Source organism: Hyperoodon ampullatus, assembly GCF_949752795.1.
Source record: "Hyperoodon ampullatus genome assembly, chromosome: 4".
Classification (NCBI taxonomy): domain Eukaryota; kingdom Metazoa; phylum Chordata; class Mammalia; order Artiodactyla; family Ziphiidae; genus Hyperoodon; species Hyperoodon ampullatus.
The window spans coordinates 66,119,369-66,133,106 of record NC_136917.1 but is presented as its reverse complement, the minus strand read 5'-3'; the positions used below and the strand labels follow the sequence as shown (position 1 = coordinate 66,133,106).

The following is a 13,738-nucleotide window of genomic DNA, read 5'->3' as shown; positions in this document are numbered from 1 at the left end:
TGAGGGTTTAATTTGGGGATACTATATTCTATTCGTCTTTATGTCTGTCCTTATGCTAGTACCACACTGTTTTGATTACTGTCATTTTGTAGTAAGTTTTAAAATTAGGAGGTGTGAGTCCTCCAACTTCATCTCAGTACTATCTTCTTAATAATACTAAGTCTTCCAAACCAAGAATATGAGATTGTCTTTCATTTATGTATGTCTTTAATTTCTTTCAGAGATGTTTTGTAGTTTTCAGTGTACAAGTCTTTTGCCTCTTTGGTTAAATTTATTCCTAAGTAATTTATTCTTTTAATGCTATTGTAAGTGCATTCTTAATTTCCTCTTCAAGATTGTTCATTCCTAGCTTATGGGAATGCAACTATTTTTGCATGCTGATTTATCTTGCATCTTTGCTGAATTCATCTATTAGCTCTCTCAGGGTTTTTTTGGTGGAATCTTTAAGTTTTCTACATATAAGATCATATTTGCAAGCAGAGATACTTTCACTTCTTCCTTTCCAATTTGGATGCCTTTTGTTTCTTTTTCTTGCCTAACTGCTCTCTCTATGACTTTTCAATACCATGTTGAATAAAAGTGGTGAAGGTGAGCATCCATGTCTTGTCCCTGTTCTTAGGGGTAAAACTTTTAGTCTTTTACCACTGAGTATAATGTCAGCTGTGAGTTTGTCATATATGGCCTTTGTCATGTTGATCTGCAAAGGTTTTTAACTATGCTATATTATAGTTCTCCTAACAAGAAAAGGAAAGAATCTTGAAAGTTGGAAATGGTGTCTTCAGTAAGAGGTTGCCAGTGTTATAAAGAGCGATCATCCAAAGTCCTAACACAACAATGAGGATATAGAATTCACTGGCATTCTGCACAGAGCTTAGGGATGTTGCATTGCCATAGCTCACATGATACTAAGAAAAGGCACTAAATTCTGGCTGCTGAAAGCACAGACTATATAGACACGTACACATCCCTTTCTGTCTTAGTCAGCTTGGGCTGCAACAACAAAGTACCACAGACTCAATGGCTTAAATAACAGAAAATTATTTTCTCACAGTTCTGGAGACTGGAAGTCTGAGATCAGATCAGGGTGCCAGCATGGCTGTTAGTGAGAACTCTCTTCCTGGCTAGTAGACGGCTGCCTTCTTCCTGCATCCTCACATGGTAGAGAGAGCACAATCTCTCTCTTCCTCTTCTTATAGGGCCGCTAATCCCATCATGAAGGCCCCACTCTAATGATCTAATCTAACCCTAATTAACTCCCAAAGGCCATCACACTGGGGAGTTATGGCTTCAACATATGGATTTTAGGGGAACACCAACATTCAGTCCATAACACCTTCTTTCAGGAAAACAATGATGAAGCTAACAGTAGTATTCAAGGTAGGCACATACATAGCAATAGGGTTAAGTTAGCTATCACAGTGCTCACAGTAATTCAAGCCTTACAGATACTTACAAAATTTGGAGACAAGTTATGCTTATAAAGCTGAAGAGTGGAATGAAGCAGATTGGAAACAAGACTGGAAACCAACACTTCCTTTCCCAATTTATTATCTGTCATTCGTCTCTGGCTACTGGCCACTTGAACAGTCCATTTATCCATATCTGCTATAATACAGACAGCTTCTGCTATTGGTTCATCCAATACTGGATGCTGGGGAAAAAAAGAAGACATCATCTTATGATAAAGTTTTCAAAGATAATGTTAATGGGATGGGCAAGGAAGAGATACTAGACAAAAACAAAAGAATATGAAATTCTGAGAGCTACTGCCAAAGAATCCTTGACAGTGAAGAGTGAAATAGTAAAGTAACTCAATAACAAATACCCTGAGATATCTTACAGAAGTCATCATAGGTAGAGATTCATTACCAGAACTTTGTATTCTTTAATCCAGAACTTGAATTTCACCAGTATTTTGATCATTCATTCATTCAACAAATTTACTGAGTGCCAACTATGTGCCAGGCAACTGAAAGAAAATGTTTTTACCTTGAAAGACCTAAATATTTTAAAAATCGGTAGGAAATAAATTCACATGAAGAAGTCAATGATAAGGTTCTGTGCTAACTACCCCATCCAGTCAGGCATTAATTTCCTTGAGCATCTCAGAGGCTCCCTTGATTATCTCTTCCTGGCTATGTATGCCAGGTTTTTTCTGTTTTACAGATGTATATCCAGAGTATGGCTATAACAGTTAAAAAGGATACATGGTTAAACGGAAAAAAAAAAAAGTCACTATACACACACACACACACACACACACACACATATACACATTATACCCCAATTATGTTTTTTAAAAATCAGGGGACTTCCCTAGTGGTCCAGTGGGTAAGACTCTGCGCTCCCAATGCAGGGGACCTGGGTTTGATCCCTGGTCGGGGAACCAGATGTCGATGCATGCTGCAACTAACAGTCCGAATGCCACAACTAAGACCCACCACAGCCAAAATAAATAAATAAATATATTTTAAAAAAAATTTCCCATCTAAATGCAAATGTATAGAAAAAAGAATGAAAATACTCAAATCAAACTATCATAAAGATCTTTGTGAAGAAGTATAGAATATTAAGAGTATGAAGAAGGATTTTTACTTTTTGCTTTGTATATATTGTTTAAATTTCTATCAGAAGCATTCACCTAAAGGATACTTTTATAATTAGAAAATTTAACACATAGTGAAAAAAAATTTTTAACTCACATATACGGATAAAAGGACCACAGACATACGGCTGTGCCCTTGGTTTCCCACGGTTTACACACAAAGACCAAAAATGACAATTAAGTACACAGCACCACCATAAGAAAGAGATACTCAATACTTTAATTTTTTTTGTATTTGGAAAGGTAAGGATTTCTTCACCACTGGACAAATGAATTAACAACAATAAGACTGAAATATAAACTACAATCTTGAACCCAATGGCCTTTTTCCTTTATAACTTTTACTGTTACTAAAATTTCATAGCAAGAATGTAAGTTTATTCCTGGATAAACCCAAGTTTGGCACCCCCAAAGGATATCCCTTTGCCCAGTTAATAACCACTTCGAACAAAGCTTTTTGCTCAATGCTAAGGAAACAAACAGAAGGGAGCTCACAGTCTTATGAGGGAGATAAAAAGAAATACATGTGGCTATGAAAATACTTGTGTAATAGACAAAATAGTAACCAAGTGCTGCGGTACCAGAGGAGGGCAAGAGTGGGCTCTGTGTGACTGGGAGTTACACAGTGGAAGGGACATAGGGATATGACACTGAATAGGATGAATAGGATTCTTAGTGAAAAATGGGAGAGGAATATGGATAATTCTATAAGTGGGAATATCATGAGAAGACTCAAAGATAGAAGTAGATGGATGTAACCAAATTTGTGAAAAATGATACTGAGAAGTGGGGAAGAAGAGAATGGCAAGGAAGAAGCGTAGAAAGATACATTGTGAAGACTTTCCATGGAACTCTAAACTTTATATTTGTTTTTATAAAATCGTACTTAAATATTTCTTATTCAACTCTTACCAAGGATATAACATTTTTCTATTCATCAATTTCATTACTGAAACATAATTTTGGAAATGGTATATGCACCTAAAGATGTATGGTATATCTTACTTTTTTAAGAAACAATAGTGAATATATATTTAACATAACTACCTCTGTGGTTATAAAAGAAAAATAAGACAGGAGATATGATCAAATAATTAAAGTGGAAAACAAACTGTTAAAGGAAGATACTACTTTCAAAAGCAGCGGGCATCTTTATGAGATGAGAATTATTATGGGTGTTCATCTACTATCCTCACAAGGAAATGTCTAAACCGATAATGGGGAAACTGCTATGAAATACACCTTTTATTTTAAAGGGTTAAAAACCACTTTAGAAATTAACTTTATAGCTCCTCAATCAAAAGTCACGTGGCTAAGATTTTAAAAGCTATTGTTTTGGTAAGAAAAAGGAAAATGAGCCCACATCAGTAGTTTCCCAAGAAAGAAGGATCTAAATCCCAAGTTTGAGATTAGAAATAATCCAAATCAAACTCACTTTAGGAGTTGTTAAAGAAAAAAGGGGGCAGTGCCAGTCATTCATTCTGAAATTGCTTGTTTTCACACAATGGATTATTATAAGCAATGTCCTAATGGGATAAAATTTCAATTTAACCAATTTCAGTCCTTTCACTTCATCATCAACTTCTGGAAAAAACAGCCTACACCCCATGGGAGCATATTCTCAACTGACATATTATAGTAGTCTCCTCCACAATACTAAGTTTGTATCCAGCCTCAAATACTTCCGAGTCACAAAATAGGAAGTATATGAATGGGAATTCATATGAATCTAAATTCAGTGAATCTAAAGCTTAATTTTTTTTAAACCTTTTTCTCTGAGTTCCGTAACTTCTACAATACGAATGTATCCACAATCCTACCAGCCCTTTTTCTCTCACAGGCATTTCCAGAATCTCAATACATAAACTCCCAAATCTTTAAGTATCTCCTCTCTAGCAGATACTCCTAGATCTCCACCACATTACAAAACCTGATTTTTTCAGTTGCCTTCTGGGCATTCAAAGATGGCCTTGCAGAATGCACTTTTAAACTCAAAATGTACCAAATCAACTTCAGTGTACCTTCCTCAAAACTAGCTAGTTTTCTTCAGTTATCTTTTTTTTAAAAGAAGACAACTAACCCCAATGTTGTAAAGGGAACAGGTTTTAGGGACATTACAAACTGCTGTTCAAACTAGTCTTGTCTTTTGGAGAAGAAACTACAAAACATGCAACAAGAACACGAAAATACTTCTAAGCTTAAAAACTGGCCAGTAACTTCATTTCTGGGAATCTAGCCTAAAGAAATCATCTTAAATTCATAAAACACAGCAAGAGTATCAGTGTTATTTATAACAATAAAATGAAGAAAAGTTGTTTTAAAAGTTGAGCAACAGAGAATAGAGAACACAGAAATAAACCCATGTATATATGCTCAATTAACTTATGACAAAGGACCCAAGAACATACAATGGAGGAAGGACAGTTTCTTCAATAAATGGTGCTTAAAAAACTGAACAGGGACTTCCCTGGTGGCACAGTGGTTAAGAAGCCGCCTGCCAATGCAGGGGACACGGGTTTGAACCCTGGTCTGGGAAGATCCCACATGCCATGGAGCACCTAAGCCCTTGCACCACAACTACTGAGCCTGCATTCTAGAGCCTGTGAGCCACAACTACTGAGCCTGCGTGCTGCAGCTACTGAAGCCTGCGCGCCTAGAGCCCACGCTCCACAACAAGAGAAGCTACCGCAATGAGGAGCCCACGCACCACAACGAAGAGTAGCCCCCACTCGCCACAACTAGAGAAAGCCCGCACGCAGCAACGAAGGCCCAACACAGCCAAAAATTAATTAATTAATTAATTAATTAATTAAAAAAAACTGAACAGCCACATTGCAAAAGAATGAAACTGGACCACTATCTTACACCATACACAAAAGTCAACTCATATGTTATATGAGTACTATATACCATGACCAAATGGGGTTTTTCCCCCCTAGGAATACAAAGATTGGATTAACATCTAAAAATCGATCAGTGTAATCTATCACATTAACAGTTTAAAGAAGAAAAACCCACATGATCATTTCAATAGACACAGAAAAAGTATTTGACAAAACCCCACACTCATTCATGATTTAAGGGCGTGGGGGACAGAAAACTCAAAACACTAGGAATAGAAAGGAACTTTATCCACCTGATAAAGAGCATCTTATAAGAATCTAACAGCTAACATCACGCTTAATAATTAAAGGCTCAATGTTTTCCCCCAAAGAAAAGGAACAAGACAAGGATGTCCACTATCAGCACTTCAATGCAACACTGTACTGAAGGTTCTAGCCTGTACGATCAGGCAAGAAAAAGAAAAAGAGGCATCCAGACTAGAAAGGAAGATAACATGAGCCTGTATGTAGAAAATCTTAAAGAATCCACACAAAAATCTATGAGAATAAAAGAGTTCATCAAAGTGGCAGGATACAACAGCAATATACAAAAATCAATTGTACTATATAACAGCAATGAAAATTAACTCCATTCACATTTAAGCATTTGCAATATTTTGAAATTATAAATAACCTAGTGATGAACATCTATGAATACATACAGTATTTTCTGATTTCCAATTTGATAGATTCCTGGAACTCTCTACTTGCTTTCACAATGACAGGTACAAACATGCATATTTTATTACATATAAAATGATGGATTTAGAGAACAACAATTGTATTACACACTGAAGTGTGACCAAAAATAAGGCAATTTTGGGTTCTACTGGTTATCAGAGTTCGTCCTAAATAAATTTAAGAGCAGTGAAGGTCACTTACCTGCACAGCATGAGACAAATCTGACACTAAGCACTGACGGAGCCTCTCATCATTCCCAATTCCTTGAAGAACAAAGTCAGGCACATAAGAAGAGCAGTAGCCACCCAGCAAGGACCTCCCAAAGTTGGCAATATTGGGCTGAACAGCACTCACTTCAATTAACTTTGACCTGCAAGAAAAGTTCCAAAAGAAGGCATACCTAATCAGTAATAAATATATTTTACCAACACACACACAAAAAATTGGACTCTACTAGTCCACATTTCCAGTACCATCATTCTTTACAAAATATACTAATAGTAAAATCATCCTTAAATAAAAACTGGCTTAAGGGCTCAATGAGACCACAAAACACTCCTTCCTATTCAGAAAGGGTCTGATGGACAACTCTGTAATGAGGTGAACATAAATCTTTCATAACAGACTTTAGGAATGCTGTCCCTTGTGTATGTAACACATTCTTAATACAATCAAATTATGGAAACCACCATCCAAAACAAAGTATAAATAACTCACAAACCCAAAGCTTGGTATGTAACATTTCTCATGTAGGAATCTTTTCCTTGTATTCTTGACCAAGAGTATCCATTCTATACTTTCCTCTTATTTCCAAACTTATTTCTAACAGCTATTTCCTACCTTCTCTCAGTGATTACCTCTCCCTAGTTGCCAGGCTCAGCACAGGTCCTTTCTGGGCAGCATAACTCACTGCTAAATGAAAACTCCAAGCAGTAAGCAATCTCCCACACACCAACACAACTTTTCTCTAATGCCTTCACAAAGCTTTTCTGGGGCACCTGTGGGGCTTAGCCTTTAACCCTTCTTTTAAGTAGGAGCATGTGATAATAAAAGAGTATTTGTCCAGAACAATGGTCTCTTCCTTTATATTAGCCACTACCAACTTTCAGAGATGAGCTAAACAAAAGAATGGTACATATTTTTATAGGTTCTATAAAAGGCTAAAACTTCGCACTTACCCAGGAAAAGGTATCTCATCTTCTTCTGCCCAATCTTCTTGCTCTCCTCCATAATAACTGCTTACTTGTCTACTCACATCATGACCTGTATCTTCACTTTCACTATCCCCAAGGGCACTATCTGAACTTTCATTTCTTGGAATGTCCCATTCAGCTCCCACAGCAACTTTTTTCTCTGAACTCTCTTTATCCCCATGGGGGACAAGAATGGAGAGTGTATCTCTTTGGTCTTGCTGAGGAAAGCAGGTTTTACATGAATCTTGGTGAACTGTTCCTACACATTTGCAAAATTCATTGTTCTGTTTGCTATTTTTTGTATAAAATCTTTTTGAAAACTCTAACATACAGCAGTGTTCTTTACTGTCTGTACTTGTTTTAACTGGAATATCATCAATAGTCCTGGTTTCAATTGAATCATCATTAAAATATTCATCAAATAAGCTCATGCTTTCGAGGTCTGAATGATTCCAGCAGGGAAGTTCACAGGGCTCTCCAGATACCATGTTCGGTATATCAGGCTCTCCAGATTTAGCTGTTTGTGCAGTTTCTTGATGCTGATCAACAGCCCCTCTTTCCTCCTTCGGTGATTTGCTGTGATGCCTGGTAATCTGATCCACTACTGCCTGACTCCTGAGTTCAGTATCTGAGTCGGGTGACATAGAATCCCCAATCAAGAAAGTAACCTTTGTCTGGGTTGCCTCACAAGAAAATGCAGCTGTCACAAGTTTATCTGGAGGTTTTTTTCCCACAACCATTCCTGTGGATCTGAACACTTTACCTGTGTGATTACCTGAATCTAGCAATTCCTCACTCTGCCATGATTCCTCTGCAGGCTCTAAGCTTGACTTTGACAATGCACATCTGCCCACTGGAGCAGATCCTGTGCAAACAACTGTTTCTAACTTGGTGTCAAGGCAAGTTCTTAATTTATCTCTGCACTGTTTAACATCAACAGCATTTTCTTCTTGGCAGTCAGAAGAAGGAGAAATCATTCGGCACTCGTTTGTATTTCCTAGCAGCTCCTTAGAGCTGTTTTGAGTATCTTCTCTCTCTTGTCGCAAAACATTCTCTATATTTTGCCCAAGGAGTGGACGACTGCAATATTTACAGTTACAATTAGGAGTCCTTGTTTCTTCTGACTCTTTAAAGAGCAAACTGTTTTTGTTTCTATGCATTGTGATAAGCACATACTCAGATTCTTCGATTTCACCTTTCTCTAAAGTGGTTGTAATTACTGTGCCTGGCATAACAATGGCTTCATCGTCTCCATTTTCTAAAAGATGGGTTTCTTGAAGTTCAGAGCATCTTATGAAGTAAGTAAGAAAATAAAGCAGCCTCTGGACCATGTCTTGTCGTTTACCAACTACCACAGTCCTTGCTAACCGTACAGGAGAGCCAATAGCGCCATACAAGTCTCCTGAAATGGAAAAATCAGTTAATGGACACATCCTCTACTCATACTAAGCAGGCTATTTTCAATTATCAGAAACCTACTATTATTTTATGAGGGGTAGTTCAGATTTTACTCTTGGTTCCTTAATAGGTGAGTGATTATTCAGGACTAGGATGAGATGAATGGTCTTAACCAAAGAGATAGGTGAATGGATGGGCTTTCTACCTTCCTCCTTAAGCAGCTGCTAATAAGGTGCTGAAACCACAAGCAAACAGTTGTGAAAGTCACCAAGAACATGCTCTGTGCCAGTCCCCTTGCACAGCACTTCATATGGGTGGAGAAGTACTGACTGAAGTATTATGTGCAAAAGCACATCTGCTGGGGACCAAGGAGAGGAAAGGAGTAGTAGTGAAATGGAACAGAGCTGAAGTAGTCACATCACACACTTAACCTTCCTTGATTTAAATCATATTCCTGAACTTCACCCGTTGCTGCCCTACCAAGGACCTCACATTAGCTCCCGTGTTTTTAAAAGCCCATTTTCCTTTCCATTACATTCCCTAGAGGGTTGGGTATTCAGGATAGACCCAAAAGGGCAACACATTTAGCCCTGTGATTCATTTTCACTTCTGTTATCCACATTACACATGAACAGCCATTACATTTAAAAAAGGAGGGAGATTTAATTCAAGTTTTGCAAGTTGTCAGTATACACATTTAAAGAATCTCTATTTTTACTTTATAAGAACCCCATATTTTTTAAAGGAACAAACATAAATAGGTCTCAAATAATATACTACAGACTGTACTATGATAAATTTTCTCATCTGGCTAAGAAATTGGCTCTAGTACCATCATGCCACTGTTCAAAACTACTCCCAAGGTTTCCACTAACAACCAAATAAATTGAAACTGCTTTGGTTTGGTAAATGAGTCTTTCATGACTGGTTCCACTTTACTTTTCCAGGTTTATCTTCTGATAGTTTCCCTATTTCATCTTTATTCACCCAAAGTCCCACTTAAACTGGACCCCTGAATGTGCTCAGCACTTTTAACACCTAGACCCCTTTACTCATGCTATGTATTTTCCCTTCCCTCTGTATCTCTGCCAGTCCGAAGTTTCCCACCCAAGCATCTTCCCTTGGACAAAAGTAAGCTTCCCTAATTGAACTCCCACTAAACTTTTCATTTCTTATAGTTCCTATTTGAATTATCATTATTGTCCACATATACTTTACCTACAGTATAAGACTGTCACTTCTTAAAGGCAAGGACTAGATATCATTCATCTTTATACCCTCCAGGGTTCTTTGCACAGAGCCTTAGTTATATTGTGCATTCAATAAATGACTGTAGAATTGAAAACAGATTTGAAATGTTCAAATTAAAAAAAAAACTACTGAATTACTTGATTTGAAAAAAGGTAAATTAATATTCATACAATGAAATATTACTTAGCATTAAAAAGGAATGAACTATTAATCCATACAACATAGGTGAATCTCAAAATAATTATGTTGAAAGAACTCAGACAAAACAAAAGCACTTAGTGTATGATTCCATCTATATAAAGGTCTAGAAAATAGCAAACTAATCTACAGTGACAGAAAGCAGACCAGTGGCTACCTGAGTATAAGGAACAGTGAACAGGCAGAGTAGGGAGGAATAGGAGGGAGGGATTACAAAGGGCATGAGGAAACTTTTGTAGTGATGAATATGTTCACCATCTTGATTTGGGTGATGGTTTCAGAGGCATATACATTTTGACATATATATCAAAATATATATGGAAAGGAAAAGGAGGGAGGGAGGGAGAGAAGAAATAGAAAGAGTAGGAATGAGAGAGGGACGTTGGTTGGTTATATGAATTAATAAACCACATTACAATCTGCCTGGCAAGCTCACTCACCATAACAACCTAAGGGAAGTTTAAGTTTCTACCAGGTCACCAAAACATTCTCACCATACTCCTCCCCCCATCACCAAATAGCAGTAGACTAAGAGTAGGAGTAACAGCAACTACATTTACCAGCCACTGTCCTAAGCACTGTTCTCACTGTATCTCATTTACTTTTCACATTATGAAGTATTTACTATTTATTTTATTTTATTTTTCGGCCACACTGCACAGTTTGTGGGATCTCAGTTCCCCAACCAGGGACTGAACCCAGGCCAAGGCAGTGAAAGCACCCAATGCTAACCACTAAACCACGAGGGAACTCCCTGTACTATTTACTATTATCCCCACTTTATAAATAGGGAAACTGTGATTCAAACATGGTCTGCCTGACTCCACAGCCTATGCTTAAATTTAAGCACCATGCTACACTGACTTCCTAATGACTGTCAACTCATCAACTAACCCCTCTCTCCTGTTACCCATTTATTTAGTGGGGTACCAAGCACTAAGAGAAAGATTTTCAAAAATTACTCAACAAACAAAGGTGGAACAATGGAAACCTCAATGACTGCTTCTCAGTTAAACAGATTTATTCTAGCGATCATAGGTGAATTTGTTGATTCATTCCTTCTAGGCAAAATACCTAACACAAAACACCCTGAAGACCCTGAAGTTACTAATAAACCAGCCATCATCCTGCTCCTTTTGTTCCAGCTGAAGGTCTCTATAAGGAATGATAGTAAACATAAGATGGGGATAAGACAATTTAGCAGTTATGAAATGACAACTAAGGAAGAAATGCTTTAGAAAGGAAGGGGGAAAAGAGAGCACTTAATTTTTCTCTATTTATTTTTGCCATAAAATAACTCCAGACAGTTACACAGAAGTCTAAGTCTAATGCATAAATGTAAGGGTTTTCAGAATACATACCCAGTTGTGCCCAAAGTGGGTTATACGGATGAGTCTTTGCCAACATGTCCACACTCTGAGAGGAATGTTTTTCTAAAAATATTTTTATAGGTGGCTGCCCATTTGGCATGACTGTTGGAACCCAGGCAAGATGATTGGTCAGAACTGCAGTAATGAGTGCTGGCAAGAATCTGAAAACAAAATTCATCCTATCAGATTCTAATCTGCTTTCATAAAACCTCAAGCAAAATTCAGTGATAGAATAAAGAAGAGAGGGTACATGGCCAAACATCATAAAAAAGGAGAGGATAGAAGGAAGGATAGGTATATCACCAGGATGAAAACAAAAGTTAATAAATTTTTTGGTTGGGTAGGAGTTAAAACAAAAATCCTTAAAATAAAGACAGCATTCACAAGGAGCTATTTCTACTCATAATTAAAAAACAAAAATGCCATTTTACTTGGGAAACTATGGATTCTTTTCAGTGTTTAAAATACAAATATATTAATGAATCAACCAGGAAGTCTATACATATCCAAATTACTGAAAAGGAAAATGAAGGAAAGTATTAAGAAAACTTTATTTACCATCAAAGAGAATAAAAACACCCAAATTACTCATCTGGATTCTAAGAATTTGATGATTAGAAGAAAACAATATGACAAAGTACCACACTAAAAATGTATTATTGGAATCCTGGCACTTCCCTATATATTTTTAAACTTCTTTTCTATAGAATGAAACCGCATTCATGGATACAATTCACGAAAAATGGGAAGCCTCAGAGAGTTCTGTGAGGTGTCAGGAATTTTAATTTAACACACAATTAAAGACATTTTTACTGTTTCTCATTAATAAGGTTCTTTGGTCTTCTTCCATACCCTGTCTTGTAATTATCTTAGTTATCTTTTATAATTCTGTCTTGCTCATTAATAATATGAAATAATTCCAAGGATAATGATTAATTCTTTCACCTTTGTACTTGAACTTGATCACAATCTAGATATCTAGTTATAGTAAACAATAGCTACGATAGTTAAGGGAAGGAAGGGAGGGAGGGAGGGAGGGAGGGAGGGAGGAAGGGCAGGCCATACTGATTTTTGGAAGCATTTTCCATTAGAAAAGTGAACTCCTTCATGAAACGATGGCAAAGCTGGTTCTTTTCTGGAGTCCCCGACATCATTGTAAGCCAGACAGGCTCTCCAATTCGTGGCATTGTGTAAAGATTACAAATTGTTGTTCTAAAAAGAGGAAAACACATTATAAAATTCATAGCTCCCAGAATTACATACTCTTAATAATAATGTTGCCGGCTTGGGTCTCACATCTAGATTATTAAAGTTTTTGAGAAAGACAATGAATCAAGTCTTTCTTTCTTTGTCATCAGCATAGTACCAAGGGAAAAGTTTTATACATGACCTCAAAATGTGTTGGTTCTGGCACTGGCTCTGCCCTCAAAGGCTGTGTGCCTTTGGGTAAATTATTTCCCTACTTTAAGCATCAGTTTCCCTTACCTGTAAAATGAAAGGAAAGGACTAGGTAATTTCTAGACCCTTTCCAGTTCTACGTTTCCAAGGTTATAAGCTACACCTAAATATATTGCAAATAATCAACAACATAGAAACAAAAATATTAAGTGGGGTAATAGCTTATGGATAATACCCACTCACAACAATAGTTTATCAGCATCATTATATTGCCTATGCTGAGACTCCTTTGTAAAGTTCTGAAGAATGACGAGGACACTATATATGCATGCTATATGACTCTCAATTTTCTGAAGTTTTCCCTTGAATCAACACAAAAGAGGATTATTGCAGTTATCACAGTGCTTTTCTGGCTGTCTCCTGCATTTATTTAGATAATAGTTAGTCTGTGACTTGCACTCTTTACTAACGGCTTTAAAGATGTCAATTCTTTTCCTTTTACATTATTATCTGTTCAGCAGAGTCCTATACACTCATCACACGAAGCAACTCCTGCAAAGTTGGGGCTTAAGAAACTAGTCGATCTCTTAGAAGCTACAGAATGGTGTCCTACTTTCTACTCTCTAGCATAGTGCTAACAGAACTTTTAGCAATGATAGGAATGTTCTATATCTGTGCTGTCCAACATGGTAGCCACTAGCCATATGTGATTACTGAATACCTGAAATGTGGCCAGTGTGACTGGGGAATTGGATTTAAAAT

General features: G+C 37.0%; 1 protein-coding gene across 3 annotated transcripts in view; it reads right to left on the bottom strand.

Annotated features, from left to right (window-relative positions):
- Positions 1 to 13,738, bottom strand: part of FNIP1 (folliculin interacting protein 1) — a gene marked incomplete at both ends in the record, with an annotated part of 128,783 nt that overhangs the window by 11,955 nt on the left and 103,090 nt on the right. For all 3 annotated transcript variants that reach the window (XM_079702321.1, XM_079702322.1, XM_079702323.1), the window contains 5 exons: positions 1,454 to 1,651; positions 6,370 to 6,538; positions 7,347 to 8,763; positions 11,570 to 11,739; positions 12,644 to 12,790. In XM_079702321.1, the coding sequence (XP_079558447.1) occupies positions 1,454 to 1,651; positions 6,370 to 6,538; positions 7,347 to 8,763; positions 11,570 to 11,739; positions 12,644 to 12,790 (2,101 nt within the window). The remainder of the gene's footprint in view (positions 1 to 1,453; positions 1,652 to 6,369; positions 6,539 to 7,346; positions 8,764 to 11,569; positions 11,740 to 12,643; positions 12,791 to 13,738) is intronic.